At 41.4% G+C, this 17,929-nt stretch overlaps 1 protein-coding gene across 1 annotated transcript in view; it reads right to left on the bottom strand.

Annotated features, from left to right (window-relative positions):
- MCUB (mitochondrial calcium uniporter dominant negative subunit beta) overlaps nt 1-16,705 on the bottom strand; it is a gene marked incomplete in the record, with an annotated part of 172,853 nt that extends 156,148 nt beyond the window's left edge. The window contains 1 exon segment of the mRNA XM_073602272.1: nt 16,451-16,705. Within this exon segment, the coding sequence (XP_073458373.1) occupies nt 16,451-16,504 (54 nt within the window).
- Between the last annotated feature and the right edge of the window lie 1,224 nt (nt 16,706-17,929).

Below are 17,929 nucleotides of genomic sequence, written 5' to 3'. Positions count from 1 at the left end.
TAACAGTAATATACAGTACAGTATATTCCCTGGCAGAAAATGTATATACTCAGCAAGTTGAGAAGTGATTTTAACTGTCAATGTCAAGGTTTATTATACCTAATGAAAAGGATCAGCAAATACTTTTTTGAACCAGCTGCCAACAACATTAACAAATTAAGACCACAAATGGAACATTCTCCGAATCTGGCTGCTTTTATTTCCTGTATTCTGATAAAGATGAAAACCATAGAGAAATAGATTTCCTACAGTGTTCAGTCATTCCTTTATCTTTAAATCCGCTGCGTCCACTTTTTTTAAGCATTCATAATGAAAATAACCAAAATATATGTTCTTTTCAGCATCCCTATTTTGCCATTACTGATCCCCCATACAATGCCTATTAATCCAGCAATTGAATCATCTGATATTTGGGTCATATGTGGGGAGCAAATTCTTCCTGAGGCCATGCAAAACCACTTAGATTTGATCTTAAAGCGGAGTTCCACACAAATTTTGAACAATATCTGTATGTATTCTCTACCTTGCCTAGATGCTGACATGCCATTTAAAAAAATTTAAATCGCCGTAATTACCTTTTATTTTTCTATTCTTCTTTGCACTTCCTGGTTCTCCTCCCGTGGGAGTAGGCGTTTTTCTAGCCTCTCCCAGACTCCTGGGAGCTAGTCTCAGGCTTCCCAGGATGTCACTGAGCATGTGCGGGAACGAGCGGTGAATGCTGGGAGCACAGCATTCACCACATCCAGGAAATAAATGCTTGTGGGCTTCAAATGCCCACAATGAAGATGGAAACCGCCTGCAATGAATAATATGTTATTCTTTCCGACGAAATCTGACACAGGCAGACATATTACACACAATATGTGAGTATGTAATGCTGAGAAGAAAAGTTTGTGAATGAACTCAAAAAAAAAAAAAAAGATAGATAGGTGGACCCCCGCTTTAAATACACGATATCTATGCTATAAGAGCAGTGGCCTTTGTATGTGGCTATGGTTAAACACATTCTATTGTTCATCAAGTGATCTGGATTGCTCTTTGCAGGCACTGAACATATGATCTTTGACCATTGACTTTAATAACCAATAGGTTATATATTCGACCTATGGCCTTTCTCAGATACCATGTGGGTATATTTTTTTTTTCCCCAAAAAAGTTTCTTAAATCAAATGGTTAAATACAAGATCTTTAAATCAGCAACACAAGGCATACACAAAAAGCTTAAATTGACATTATATGATATCCAGTTCTCCAAAAATAATCCACACACATCCACTATTTAAAAGGAGAAGTCCAACCTGAGCTTTTTAGGCTGGGCTTCTCCTCTGGGTCACAGGAGTGCAATTCGTTTTGCATTCCTAGGACCCGTTTTCAGTGGAGAGCGGTCTGTAGTCCGCTCTCCGCTGACGTCACTGCGCTATCCCGAATTCCGAAGCCTGAATCCGCCAGCTGCCTTGACTTATGGCAGTCTCAGCAAGCTGCTGAGACGGCCGCTCCCCGCCCCTCCACAGCTCAGCACTCCATTGAGCGTGGAGGAGTAGCGAGACGCTGACTGACAGTCAGCAGCTCTCCTCTCGAGGATATGTGAGAACCGAGCCATCGGCGGTGTTCGGTAGCTCGGTTCTCAGTGCAGAGACGGTGGGGGGTCTGATGCTCCATCCACCTAGGTAAGTATGAATCTAAAATAAAAAAATAAAAAAAAATACTTCTCTTTTAACCACTTGACCACTGGGCACTTAAACCCCCTTCCTAACCAGACCAATTTTCAGCTTTTGGTGCTCTCACATTTTGAATGACAATTACTCAGTCATGCAACACTGTACCCATATGAAATTTTTGTCCTTTTTTTCACACAAATAGAGCTTTATTTTGGTGGTATTTAATCACCACTGGGTTCTTTATTTTTTGCGCTATAAAAGAAAAAAGACCGAAAATTCTGTAAAAAAATAAATTTTTCTTCATTTCTGTTATAAAATTTTGCAAATTAGTAATTTTTCTTCATATATTTTGGCCAAAATTTATACCGCTACATATCTTTGGTAAAAATAACCCAAATCGGTGGATATTATTTGGTCTTTGTGAAAGTTATAGAGTCCAAAAGCTATGGTGCCAATATCTGAAAATTGATCACACCTGAAGTACTGACGGCCTATCTAATTTCTTGAGACCCTAACATGCCAGAAAAGTACAAATACCCCCCAAATGACCCCTTTTTGGAAAGAAGACATTCCAAGGTATTTAGAAAGATGCATGGTGAGTTTTTTGAAGTTGTCATTTTTTCCCACAATTCTTTGCAAATCAAGTTTTTTTTTTTTTTTTACTTTTTTTTTTTCACAAAATTGTCATATTAGCAGGTTATTTCTTACACTCCACATATGCATACCACAAATTACACCCCAAAACACATTCTGCTATTACTCCCGAGTATGGCGATACCACATGTGTGAGACTTTTACACAGCGTGGCCACATACAGAGGCCCAACATGCAGGGGAGCACCTTCAGGCATTCTGGAGTGCCCAGGCCAATTCTGACATTTCTCTCCTACATGTAAAAATCATCATTTATTAGCTAGAAAATTACATAGAACCCCAAAACATTATATATATGTTTTTTTTAGCAAAGACCCTAGAGAATACAACGGCGGTCGTTGCAACTTTTTATCTCACACGGTATTTGCGCAGCAATTTTTTTAACGCTTTTTTTTGGAAAAAAAAAACTGTTTTGTGCATTACAAAAACCAAAACAGTAAATTTAGCCCAATGTTTTTGCATAATGTGAAAGATAAAGTTACGCCGAGTAAATAGATACCCAACATGTCACCTTTCAAAATTGCACGCGCTTGTGGAATGGCGCCAAACTTTGCTACTCAAAAATCCCCATAGGCGACGCTTTAAAATTTTTTACTGGTTACATGTTTTGAGTTACAGAGGAGGTCTAGGGCCAAAATTTTTGCGCTCGCTCTACCGATCGCAGTGATACCTCACATGTGTGGTTTGAACACCGTTTTCATATGTGGGCGGGACTTATATATGCGTTCGCTTCTGCATGCAAGCACACAGGGACAGGGGTGCTTTAAAAATTTTTTTTTTTTTATTGTTCATTTTACTTTATTTATTTTTGTTTGATGCTTTTTTACAAAAAAAAAATTTTTGACCACTTTTATTCCTATTACAAGGAATGTAAACATCCCTTGTAATTGGAATATGGCATGACAGGTCCTCTTTACAATGAGATATGGGGTCAATAAGACCCCACATCTCACCTCTAGGCTGGGAAGCCTGAAATAAAAAAAAAAAAAAAAAAAAAAAAAAAAAACGATCCTGGCTTCGATCGTAGCGGTGAGTCCGTAGAAGCAGCGGAGTGCGGCGGGAGGGGGGACATCCCCTCTCGCCTCCCGTAAGAACGATCAAGCAGTGGAACAGCCGCTATGATCGTTCTTATGGTGTAGGGAATCGCCGGCTGAAAAAGCTGATATCTGAATGATGCCTGTAGCTGCAGGCTTTATTCAGATATCCCCGCACAAAGTCAAGGACGTTGTATGACAGTCGGCGGGCGGGAAGTGGTTAAAACGTATTTTTTTTTTTAACACAAAGTTGTCCATTTATACAATATTTCTAACACATAGCATGTACATACCAAAAATGACACCCCAAAATAGATTCTCCTGCTCCTCCTGAGTACGGCGATATTGCGGGGTATTGCGGGGTATTGCGGGGTATTGCGGAGTATTGTGGAGTATTGCGGGGTATTGCGGAGTACTGCGGGGTATTGCAGAGTACTGCGGGGTATTGCAGAGTACTGCGGGGTATTGCAGAGTACTGCGGGGTATTGCAGAGTACTGCGGGGTATTGCAGAGTACTGCGGGGTATTGCAGAGTACTGCGGGGTATTGCAGAGTACTGCGGGGTATTGCAGAGTACTGCGGGGTATTGCAGAGTACTGCGGGGTATTGCAGAGTACTGCGGGGTATTGCAGAGTACTGCGGGGTATTGCAGAGTACTGCGGGGTATTGCAGAGTACTGCGGGGTATTGCAGAGTACTGCGGGGTATTGCAGAGTACTGCGGGGTATTGCAGAGTACTGCGGGGTATTGCAGAGTACTGCGGGGTATTGCAGAGTACTGCGGGGTATTGCAGAGTACTGCGGGGTATTGCAGAGTACTGCGGGGTATTGCAGAGTACTGCGGGGTATTGCAGAGTACTGCGGGGTATTGCAGAGTACTGCGGGGTATTTCAGAGTACTGCGGGGTATTGCAGGGTATTGCAGGGTATTGCAGATTATTGCGGGGTATTGCGGGGTATTGCGGGGTATTGCGGGGTATTGCAGAGTATTGCGGGGTATTGCAGAGTATTGCGGGGTATTGCAGAGTATTGCGGGGTATTGCAGAGTATTGCGGGGTATTGCAGAGTATTGCGGGGTATTGCAGAGTATTGCGGGGTATTGCAGAGTATTGCGGGGTATTGCAGAGTATTGCGGGGTATTGCAGAGTATTGCGGGGTATTGCAGGGTATTGCAGAGTATTGCGGGGTATTGCAGAGTATTGCGGGGTATTGCAGAGTATTGCGGGGTATTGCAGAGTATTGCGGGGTATTGCAGAGTATTGCGGGGTATTGCAGAGTATTGCGGGGTATTGCAGAGTACTGTGGGGTATTGCAGAGTACTGTGGGGTATTGCAGAGTATTGTGGGGTATTGCAGAGTATTGTGGGGTATTGCAGAGTAATGTGGGGGTATTGCAGAGTATTGCGGGGTATTGCAGAGTATTGCGGGGTATTGCAGAGTATTGCGGGGTATTGCAGAGTATTGCGGGGTATTGCAGAGTATTGCGGGGTATTGCGGGGTATTGCAGAGTATTGTGGGGTATTGCAGAGTACTGTGGGGTATTGCAGAGTACTGTGGGGTATTGCAGAGTATTGTGGGGTATTGCAGAGTATTGTGGGGGTATTGCAGAGTAATGTGGGGGTATTGCAGAGTAATATTGGGGTATTGCAGAGTAAGGTGGGGCATAGCAGAGTATTGCAGAGTAGTGGGGATGGCTGAGCATGGATGGATTGATGGTTGGATGTCTCTGTGCAGCGCTGTGGGCACTACACAACCAGCCCACAGCGCTGCAGCCATCCATCCATCTCCCTCTCCTCCACAGTGTACCGATCGGTACACAGGAGGGGAGGAGAGGAACCGGCGTCATCAGACGCCGCCGGTCTGTTTACATGTGATCGCGCCGTCATTTGACGGCGCGATCACATGGTAAATGGCCGCGATCAGCGGCCATTTACCGGGATCCGTGATGCGCCGGGTCCTGAGGACCCGGCGGTCACGGATGTGTTCGGGTGCGCGCCCCAGGGGGCGCGCGAGAGGGGAATTCTGAGAGGACGTCATATGACGTCCTCCCAGAGTTAAGCAACCGCCCTGCAGCCGTCATTCGGCTATGGGCCGGGTGTTAAGTGGTTAAAGCGGTTGTAAACCGCAGGTGATTAAAAAAAAAAAAAAAAAAAAAAATTCTATACAAGTCAATGTCATAATGTGCTAGTATGCATTTGATATACTTACCTGAGAACGAAGCCCTCCTCTGCCCTTAAAAGAATCTGATCACACCAAGATCAGTGTGATCAAAAGCTTTTCATTTTAAAAAATGGTGCAGTTTACATTCGGATAACCGGAAGGGACGTAAGGTCATTGCTTCCAGTTCCCCATATCAGAGATGAACAGAGTGATTCCGGTCTTTGTTCGTTTCTATGATCCGCCAGCGGACGCTCCAGCTGGTCAATCGGGTGTCCCAGAGGGACAGATCAGCCCGATGAAGCCGCAGAAGGCAGCGAGAGGGGAGGATGCCCCCTCCTGCTGCTTGTAAAAGTAATCCAGTGGCTAGTTAGCCGCTAGGATTGCTTTTACAAGAGAGTCAACGGTTGACGTTAAAAAAGCGGTAGCTACAGGCATCATCCCCGTATAACCACTTGAAGTTCAGCGACGTATCGGCGCATTGCTGGTGGTCAAGTGGTTAAATGATAAGAAAATTTAAACTACACCTGCTAGGGGTAGGAGACTGTATACATTTTCATACCATATCCACAGTGAGACAACTGCCTCCCCTGTGCACTGCCAGAGCCCCCAGAACACTCTATGCTTTCTAGGTTTGGGGAGAATAGGCCAGCCAACATCCTACAATACAATTATTGGCACATTAGCGAAATAGCACTGAGAACAGTGGGTGGAAGGGGCGCTTGATAATGGAAACACCATCTTAATGAGTGTCAGTATCTACACAGGAATTTTGAGAGCCTGCCAGAGTTTAACTTTTGATATCCTCTAGCAACCTTATCCATACACAATTAGCAATCTCTCCTTCAACATGCTAAATAGTGTGCTTGGAGGAATATCTGCTACTGGTTAAAAGGTAACCAAAAAGTTGCAGCACCCGTGACTGCCTGAATACCCACACAGTGACTGTATCTGAAAGGAAGAAGTCATTGTTCAGACTGTTAATTGTCCAAGTGGCTTGGTGGGTTTTAAAATCTGCACTTGTCAAGACGGGTGGTGCTGACAGGGCCACCCACAGCTAACATTTCACATGATTTAACAGGAATTGGTTTAAATTCGTGCCATGTACGGCTATTATTAATGTATTTATTTTGTTCAGCATGGATTCACATTAAATTAAACCTGCATTGATTGTTTTCCTAATGTAAACTCAACTGGACTTTTATAGAAAGAACTTATAGGTGCCTGCGCAAACCTAGGCACTTTGTCCTATTTACATCTCACTAATGGTCACTGGCCACCAATCATGGTTTGGGAATAAAATAGCAGACAGCAAGCTAGAGCACCAGTATTTAGCTGAAGATGGCATTTTCATTATAGCTTCAAGGCTTCTGGGCTCTTGAAGTCAACAAAAGATATGTGCAGACAGCCTATAGGTAAAGCTCCAGTGGCATTGAAGCAGTTTTAAGACCACAGAATTAAGATCCCACTTGGCCTGTACTGATTGCTGACAAGAGATGTTAGGAAATAGTAGAAAAATAATAGAAAATCGTATTTGTGTGCTATGGTTTTTCTTGTGAAAAGCCAGTACCTGAATGTCTGCATGTGTCTCCCTTCTTCTTCCTTATTCACCTGAACATAAACACACGACTGTCCCCAGCAATTATGTTTAACCAGTTCGACTCTAGGGCAAATTTTTGAATTTTTTGCACGCATAAAAATCTTCATTTTTGGCAATAAAATGATTTAAACCCCCAGAAAGTATATATTTTCTGAAAGCAGAGGCCCTAAAAAATACAAATATGATAGTTGCAACTTTTCACATGAAATTTGCACAACTGTTAATTAAATGCAAATTTTCAGAAAAAATAATATATTAAAATGAATTTTAGTACACACACACACACACACACACACACACACACACAATATACTTTTGTGAAAATATACACAATAAGGTGCCCTGAGTAAATAGATACCAAATATTCCAAGTCTTTAAAATTGCGTGCGCCTGTGATATCGCAAAACTCTACGGTACACAAAAATCTCCAAAGGTGACGCTTTAAAAGCTTTTACAGCTCATCAGTTAAACAGGAGCTCTTGTGCTAGAATTATTGTTCTCACTCGCAACTTAGCGGTGATGATTCACATGTGTGATGCGACTGAGGTTTACATACACATGCGCACCCTGGGCGTGCATTTACGTTTGCGCATGTGTGCAGGACAACGTGGGTTTTGGAAATCTTTTTTAAATACATGTTTTTGTAATTTTTTTTACAACTTTTATTTATTTCGTTTTTACTTGATTGCCATCACAAAAAAAAACTCCTAAGTGATAGCATTGTACAAGCGACAGGTACTCTTTTTGGAGACATTATGGGTCAGTTTGCCGTTGTATGGAAGGGACTTCTATGCAAGTTTTGACTTTCTAGGGTATTGTAAACAAGGGCTAATGGAAGCTATTTAAAGCTGACCCACAGACGGATCGAAATTCAACAGGAACTGGCCAAATTTCACTCCATCTATGGGCAGGTTGTACTGAAGTAGAGCAATAGCCTGGCGCTGGCTATAGTTGCAGCAGTGATCGTTGTATCCTGATGGCAACGAAACCCCCCGCTGTCAGAATAAAATAGTGCAATGGGAGGGATTCCCCATCAACACTCCCTGTGTTGATGAGGGAAATCGAGCGATTTTCTTTCCTTCAATTCAGGGCTGAACGAAAGAAAATTGCATAATGAATGACCAGCTTTAGCTTACCTTCCCAAAAGGCTGTACACCTGTGCCTATATACCCAGGAATATGCTGGGGCTCTGCTGGCAGACCTTTGTGCTTGAGGGGGCAAAGTAGATGTAAAAGCAGGTGTCTGCTCTACAGGGCCGGATGGAGATTGATTTTTTTATTTTATCTTACAGGTTTTCTTTATATCAAAAGCTGTACCTAAAGACTTGCTTAGAAAGTCAGATCTTGCAGGTTTGTTCCTGAAATCTATACAGTAGTCAACTTTACACTGTCAAAAAAAAGTTGTCTGTCTTAGAGCCAATATATATATACACACACACACACGTTAATATTCCCACTAGATTTTCACATACATCTGAGCACATTCTAGAAGTTATTTAAAAAAAAAAAAATCATACATTTGATTTAGTTAGGACATACAAGGTCCTATATATATATATTATTACTTCCTTGTTGTTACATTTTCTCTTTACTTTTGTGTGTCTACACTGTCTTTGTCTGCAAGGTCTTAAAAGGACTCCGTGCACACTAATCCATCCATCCATTCAGCCTCATAAACTGCTAGCGTTTCAACCCTCCCTTTGTGGTCTGGATTGTAATGAATTCATGTACATAAAAGCATGCACCTCACCTTCTAAATAAATATGAACTAAGTATTGGCAGCACAGATCGCAGATGTGGCACAATAAAACCCTGGAGATATTCACACATAGGACAGACACACACTTGCAGAAACGTATGAATGGGTAGATATATAGTGAGGAGGAAAACCTATTCCTTGGTCATTCGACATCCATCTGTTATTTAATAAAACATCAACAAACACCAACACCTACTTCAGCCTGTACCCAGTTTATATAGGGTCGATTTACTTTTCATGTGTACAAAATCGCACGACTTTCAGCCTGAAAAAAGACGTGTATTTTTACCGCGATTTTGTACAGGTCAGAAGGTCACCAATGTAAAAAGCAGAAAACGTCTGTAATCTGCCCAAAAGGGAGCTCATGTACTTTGAGCTGCAGGCAACAAAGTGCTCAGATGTGAACAGGTGCCATTGAAATGAATGTGATGTTGCTTGTTGGACGTTTTATGAGCTGAAAACACTCAGGTGTGAATGCAACCTAAATCTCCCCCTATATGTCCTCCGGTATTGTACTGAATGAGTGCAGTGCCAACATGGAAAACTGTACTTCTGTGTTTAGGGTAGACCGAAAGTGAAAGAGCCTAAAACCTTAACTCAAAGTGGACTTTCACCGTCTATCAACCCCCCCTTGTCTGCACAAATCGGGCAGTGTTTGTTTTTACTTACCTTTAAATAAAACTGCGCGGTCCTGTCCCTCAATGCACATCATTCGCTAAGACAAATGAAATGCTTGCTTGCTAGGCCTCCTGGGATATGTATACCCCACTAGGGCTGCAACTAATGATTATTTTCATAATCGATTAGATGGCTGATTATTGTTTCGATTAATCAGTTAATAACCTTAAAAGTGTGGTGTATAATTTAGTTAATATGTAAAGTTAAAAAAAGGCAATTTATTTTTAATTATCTCTATGCAGCGGTAAATATAAATAACCAACTATATGGTTAGAGAGCAAAATCTCTAATCCACTCTGAGAATAACAGACAGAAGAGATATACAGTGTATATACTATTAGAAGGGATATACCGTATATACTATTAGAGGAGATATACCGTGTATATACTATTAGAGGAGATATACAGTGTATATACTATTAGAGGAGATATACAGTGTATAAACTATTAGAAGGGATATACCGTATATACTATTAGAGGAGATATACAGTGTATATACTATTAGAGGAGATATACCGTGTATATACTATTAGAGGAGATATACCGTGTATATACTATTAGAGGAGATATACAGTGTATATACTATTAGAAGGCATATACCATATATACTATTAGAAGGCATATACCATATATACTATTAGAGGAGATATACAGTGTATATACTATTAGAAGGCATATACCATATATACTATTAGAAGGCATATACCGTAAATACTATTAGAAGGCATATACCGTAAATACTATTAGAAGGCATATACCGTAAATACTATTAGAAGGCATATACCATATATACTATTAGAAGGGATATACCGTATATACTATTAGAAGGGATATACCGTATATACTATTAGAAGGGATATACCGTATATACTATTAGAAGAGATATGCCGTATATACTATTAGAAGAGATATGCCGTATATACTATTAGAAGAGATATGCCGTATATACTATTAGAAGAGATATGCCGTATATACTATTAGAAGAGATATACCGTATATACTATTAGAAGAGATATACCGTATATACTATTAGAAGAGATATACCGTATATACTATTAGAGGTTGAATCTGGTAAAATATCAGACTCAGAGATCTTTTTTTATTTAAAGAAAAAAAAAAAAAAAAAAGTTAGACTGTTTTGCAGATTTTCAAACAAAACTGTAATATATTATATGTTACCCATATAAAAACAATGTCTTCCTTAAAAAAAAAAAAAAAAAAAAAAAAGTCATTTTAAGAACGTTTGTTCGATTTTCTAATTGTTAGTGGGGTTAAATCGCCGTTTGTTTTCAACATTCTTTCATTCAGTGAATGTACAAAGATTTTTCATATGAATATTCTCATCTGAAAATGGATCCATGTGGCCAGCATAAGGCTCAGTACACACCTATGCAGTTTGCTTTTGATCTGTTTCTACAGATCAAACGCAATTTTTTTTTTAAAAAATACACTTTAATTAATTTAAAAAAAAAAAAACAAAAAAACAAACACCACAACACACACCATATATACCCAATTTTTTTTTGTAAAATATAAAAGATGTTACGTCGAGTAAATAGATACCCAACATGCCATGCTTTAAAATTGCACATGCTCGTGGAATGGCGACAAGCTACTGTACTTAAAAAACTCCATAGGCGACACTTTAAAATTTTTTGCAGGTGACCTCCTTTGGTTAGAGGAGGTATAGCGCTCAAATGATTGCTTTCACTATAATGTTTGCAGTGATACCTCACATGTGTGGCACGAACACAGTTTACATATGTGTGCGTGACTTACGTATTTGCGCACGAGCAGGGAGAGATGGGGGTGCTTTAAAAAAAAAAATTCTTAATTAAATTTTTTTATTTTTCAACTGTCCCTTTAAATTTGTTTTTTTCATTCCTATTACAAGGCATGCCGTTTAATAGAAATAAGGATGACAGGTCCTCTTTAAAAAAGACCCCAAATCTCTCCTTTACCTCAAGACTTCGGTCACACCGCACGCAGCTTTGAAATCATGTAACTTCACTTGAAATTGTACGATGTCAGTGCGACTTGGAAGACTTCATCATGCACAGATGTTTATGCAAGTCGCACCTGAACTTGCAAAAAGTAACACTTTGGTTGCGGACAAGAGGATGTGACCTAATATACAGCAATCAGTGTAGCGCTGGACATAAGAGTGTAACTGGTGATTAGAAATTGGTGCACAATCTCTGATAATGCTAGGGTGTAATGCCGAATAAACAATGTAAATACACCAAAAATAATCATCTAAAGCTTATATCTATACAATACATAGTGATATTCCTTTTAAATATGGGACCATGCCAGAAATAGGTATGTGTGAAAAGAATAATAAAAGTGAAAAATAAAATAAAAAGTTCAAAAAAGTGTCCCAAATAACAATGTGTAAAATCCAAAAGAGATCCGGAGGAAGATAAATTGCAGGATTCGGGAATATTCGATCCACCTCCCGTGCAGCCCACCACCAAATGGTAAAGATGAAGGCTTACCAGAAAGCCTGCGACCGCCCTTACTCAGGGGGGTCAGAACAAGCTTAGTTGTGGAAATGTCCAGGGATGATGGAGCCTCCGAGTCCTCTCTCACTACATCGGGCAGGCAGCCCACAGCAACGGGAACCCCGAAGAAGAAGTTCACAAAAATTCCCTCAATGTTTCTTCTCGGAAAAGGTCAGATATAAATGAGCCTCAGATCCAAAGATATGAACATGACTGGATGTCCAGACCGACAGGTAATGGCTCAGTAGTGCAAACCACATGGGTCTCAGCCCAACCCAGAATCCAGAAGAAGATCAATGAATCTAGCATGGGTTGACTGCATGGACTCCACAGTCAACCCATGCTAGATTCATTGATCTTCTTCTGGATTCTGGGTTGGGCTGAGACCCATGTGGTTTGCACTACTGAGCCATTACCTGTCGGTCTGGACATCCAGTCATGTTCATATCTTTGGATCTGAGGCTCATTTATATCTGACCTTTTCCGAGAAGAAACATTGAGGGAATTCTTGTGAACTTCTTCTTCGGGGTTCCCGTTGCTGTGGGCTGCCTGCCCGATGTAGTGAGAGAGGACTCGGAGGCTCCATCATCCCTGGACATTTCCACAACTAAGCTTGTTCTGACCCCCCTGAGTAAGGGCGGTCGCAGGCTTTCTGGTAAGCCTTCATCTTTACCATTTGGTGGTGGGCTGCACGGGAGGTGGATCGAATATTCCCGAATCCTGCAATATATCTTCCTCCGGATCTCTTTTGGATTTTACACATTGTTATTTGGGACACTTTTTTGAACTTTTTATTTTATTTTTCACTTTTATTATTCTTTTCACACATACCTATTTCTGGCATGGTCCCATATTTAAAAGGAATATCACTATGTATTGTATAGATATAAGCTTTAGATGATTATTTTTGGTGTATTTACATTGTTTATTCGGCATTACACCCTAGCATTATCAGAGATTGTGCACCAATTTCTAATCACCAGTTACACTCTTATGTCCAGCGCTACACTGATTGCTGTATATTTGATCTTTGCCTTATATCGAGGTTATAGTGTTTAGCAGCAGGATTTTACTCAATCTTTGTCACTTACGATTCATTTATTTTTCACATCTTCACATTTATGCACGTAGCGCGGTTCCTTATTTATTTAAGAGGATGTGACCTGTCATGCGAATTGAAACTATCAAATTGCATGACTGGAGGCTTAAAAGCAAAAGATCACGCTCCGGTCCTCCAAGGCCACAGAGGTGATCAGAGATGATCTGGTCTCTGTCCGCCTCTGTGACCAGCTGGCTGAACTGTCGGATCATTTCTCTGGTGCGCTGGTGAAAACAGTAAGTGATTCAGGGGCTAAAGAGCCACTTGGATGCTTTCATAAAAAAAGCCAACCACTGGCTGAAAAAATAAAATACTGGGGTTGTAGCTTCAGCCATAACCCTGGTAAACCACAATGTATATGTACGTATTGCAGTTGGCAAGTGGTTAATGTAGCCTGTAAAGTTTTTAATAAATAACTGGTAATCCTGACACTCTATTTTGCAATAATATTAACAAAGGTATTCCTGCAACTGTTCAGCTTGCTGTCCTACCACGAGTACTAGGGCATGGGTCCTATGATCGATGTCTAAATTGGCCCTAGTACGTGTATGTATAAACGTGAGTCAGCGACCTTAGATTGTTAGCTCTTTGATGTGAATGTACAAATATAATATAAATATATATATATATAAATAAATTGGATGCTGTCATGTTGTTTATGCCAAATTCTGACCCTACCATCTGAATGTCACAGCTGAAATCCAGACTCATCAGACCAATGTTTTTCCAATCTTCTATTGTCCAATTTTGGTGAGCCTGTGCAAATTGATGCCTCAGTTTCCTGTTCTTAGCTGACAGGAGTGGCATCCAGTGTGGTCTTCTGCTGCTGTAGCCAATCTGCTTCAAGGTTCGAGGTCTTGTGTGTTCAGAGATGGTATTCTGCATACCTTGGTTGTAACGAGTGGTGATTTGAGTTACTGTTGCCTTTCTATCATCTCAAACCAGTCTACCCATTCTCCTCTGACATCAAAAAGGCATTTTCATCCACACAACTGCCTCTCACTGGATATTTTCTCTTTTTCTCTGTAAACCCTAAAGATGGTTGAGCGTGAAAATCCCAGTATATGAGCAGTTTTTGAAATAATCAGACCAGCCCGTCTGGCACCAACAACCATGCCACATTTAAAGTCACTTAAATCCCCTTTCTTCCCCATTCTGATGCTCGACTTGAACTTCAGTAAGTCGTCTTCACCACATCTAGATACCTAACTGCATTGAGTTGCTGCCATGTAATTGGCTGATTAGCAATTTGTGTTACAGCAGTGGAACAGGTATACCTAATAAAGTGGCCGGTGTTGGAAATGTAAAAGGCTATGTAAATGGTCAGTACTTGTAATAAATAATCTAGCTAAGAATTATAGATTTTATTACACAGACAAAGTCACTAATATTTACACTGGGATTCGTGTTAACATTGGATACAAACAATTTCTGTCACCACTGTATGAACAGATATTTTGTAGCACAAAGATTTGTGATTTTCATTTGGTCACAAGCCCTGGCTTATTGATATCACTAATCACCAAACAGATACATTATGATATGACTACTGACAGCCTGGCCCAATGCAGGACTGATTATGCCCTGTATAGGAGGAGAGGAGCTCAGTATCTCAGTATAGGAGAAGAGGAGCTCGGTATCTCAGTATAGGAGGAGAGGAGCTCGGTATCTCAGTATAGGAGGAGAGGAGCTCGGTATCTCAGTATAGGAGGAGAGGAGCTCGGTATCTCAGTATAGGAGGAGAGGAGCTCGGTATCTCAGTATAGGAGGAGAGGAGCTCGGTATCTCAGTATAGGAGGAGAGGAGCTCGGTATCTCAGTATAGGAGGAGAGGAGCTCGGTATCTCAGTATAGGAGGAGAGGAGCTCGGTATCTCAGTATAGGAGGAGAGGAGCTCGGTATCTCAGTATAGGAGGAGAGGAGCTCGGTATCTCAGTATAGGAGGAGAGGAGCTCGGTACAGGAGAGGAGCTCGGTACAGGAGAGGAGCTCGGTACAGGAGAGGAGCTCGGTACAGGAGAGGAGCTCGGTACAGGAGAGGAGCTCGGTACAGGAGAGGAGCTCGGTACAGGAGAGGAGCTCAATATCTCAGTATAGGAGGAGAGGAGCTCAGTATAGGAGGAGAGGAGCTCAGTATAGGAGGAGAGGAGCTCAGTATAGGAGGAGAGGAGCTCAGAATAGGAGGAGAGGAGCTCAGTATAGGAGGAGAGGAGCTCAGTATAGGAGGAGAGGAGCTCAGTATAGGAGGAGAGGAGCTCGGTACAGGAGAGGAGCTCGGTACAGGAGAGGAGCTCGGTACAGGAGAGGAGCTCGGTACAGGAGAGGAGCTCAGTATCTCAGTATAGGAGGAGAGGAGCTCAGTATCTCAGTATAGGAGCTCAGTATCTCAGTATAGGAGCTCAGTATCTCAGTATAGGAGCTCAGTATCTCAGTATAGGAGGAGAGGAGCTCAGTATCTCAGTATAGGAGGAGAGGAGCTCAGTATCTCAGTATAGGAGGAGAGGAGCTCAGTATCTCAGTATAGGAGGAGAGGAGCTCAGGATCTCAAGAGAGGAGCTCAGGATCTCAGGATCTCAAGAGAGGAGCTCAGGATCTCAAGAGAGGAGCTCAGGATCTCAAGAGAGGAGCTCAGGATCTCAAGAGAGGAGCTCAGGATCTCAGGATCTCAAGAGAGGAGCTCAGGATCTCAGGAGAGGAGCTCAGGATCTCAGGAGAGGAGCTCAGGATCTCAGGAGAGGAGCTCAGGATCTCAGGAGAGGAGGAGAGGAGCTCAGTATAGTATAGCAGCTCAGTATCTCAGTATAGGAGCTCAGTATCTCAGTATAGGAGATGAGAGGAGCTCAGTATAGGAGGAGAGGAGCTCAGTATAGGAGGAGAGGAGCTCAGTATAGGAGGAGCTCAGTATATGACATGAGAGGAGCTCAGTATAGGAGGAGAGGAGCTCAGTATAGGAGGAGCTCAGTATATGACATGAGAGGAGCTCAGTATAGGAGGAGAGGAGCTCAGTATATGACATGAGAGGAGCTCAGTATCTCAGTATAGGAGGAGAGGAGCTCAGTATAGAAGGAGAGGAGCTCAGTATCTCAGTATAGGAGGAGAGGAGGCCAGTAATGGAGAAGAGTGTCACAATATCTTCCATGGAATGAGTGACATCATGGGGCTGTCTGGGAGAGGAAACAACAAGACAGATTGTAGGATGGACTATGGACAGACATGCTGCACGAAGCCTGAGGACACAGCAGAGCACTCGCCTCACAGGTAGAAAGTTCCACTAACAAATGAGAAGTCCCATAGACGTTGTCGGGGAGTCTCTTACCTGACAAGCAGTAGCCCCAGGAAGTCTCTTCCACAGCTGTGCGAGCACAGACATCTCTCTCACACACAGCAGCCCCTTCACCGAGATCTCTGCTATCCCCTGCTGCTCATAGCCCGGCTCACGGCCGCTTCTTCCCGCCCCCCGCTGGCTGCTCTCCTTCTCTCCTCTCACAGCTCGCCGTGCATGTGAAGCACTTCACTTCCTCCTTCTTCCCCTCCACCTCCCCCGATACATCCAAGTGCACTGCAACGACCGGCCGCTAGGGGCAGCAGACGTGTGCTTATCCCTATAGCTGATGGATGGGGGGCTGCTTGTCATTCTCTCTCTCTCAGAACAATGACATTTAATAGAGAAATCATATTATTCTATTCATTTTTATTATTAGTATACAGGATTTTTGTAGTGCTGATCATTTTGCACTGCATATGATCCAAACCAGTTTTTTTAACCCTTCTTTCAATCAAGGCTAAGCGCAATATTCCCTACGCACACATTCAATAAACTGGCTATTCAGTAGTGCTGGGTGCTGTAATGACCATTGGCTGGAAACCGTTATCAATAAGAAGAAAATGTCATCAGCACACTAAGGATTCCTCGAAAGGGATTTATTTTTGTGGTCACATAATAAACATACAGCAACGTTTCGGAGGCACGCAGGACCCCTTCAATAGGAAAGTCACTTGTCTGATGAAGGGGTCCTGCATGGCTCCGAAATGTTGCTGTATGTTTATCATGTGACCACAAAAATAAATCCCTTTCGAGGAATCCTTGGTGTGCTGATGACATTTTCTTCACTTTCAATCAAGATTACAATCAAGATTGTAAAATGTAATTTTTTTTTTTTTAAGTGATTGTAAACCTCAGACATGAAATATGAACAACAGTGATAGTCTTGTTGACGAAAATATTTTCATTGACTAAATTAACACTATTTTAGTTAAATAAAATACAATTAAAATGAATACAATTCTTATGACTAAATACGACTAAAACTAAAACAATTCAGATAACTAAAATACAACTTAAAATATAACAATTGAGGCGACTAAAATACAACTAAAATTAATTAAATCTGAGTTTATTGAAAAGTATTTTTACATACAAAATTTCATACCTAGATGGTATTTTCATACCACCAGTCACAATACAATACAAAATATATACACATTACTTATGGGAGTCAGTTTGGCAAAAAGAAATTCATATATAATACAAAAATACCACCCAAAAAAAAAAATATATATATATAAGTCATGTGTTATATGAACCTATATTACTGGCTAAACGGACCAATTTACTTATACATATATAAATCTCTATTAAAAAGGTGTTAAGCACCAATGTGTATTAGAGCACAGAGGACCACCTCCCCTCCATATTATTAATAGTTATGGTCTATGGTATTCTGGTCCTTAACATTCAGCAGCAACTCCAAAAAGGTAGAAGAAAAAGAAAGAGGAAATAAAATAAAAATACAAT

This window comes from Aquarana catesbeiana, linkage group LG01, assembly GCF_042186555.1.
Source record: "Aquarana catesbeiana isolate 2022-GZ linkage group LG01, ASM4218655v1, whole genome shotgun sequence".
Lineage (NCBI taxonomy): Eukaryota > Metazoa > Chordata > Amphibia > Anura > Ranidae > Aquarana > Aquarana catesbeiana.
The sequence above is the reverse complement of the archived record's forward strand: the minus strand, read 5'-3'. Positions and strand labels throughout refer to the sequence as shown.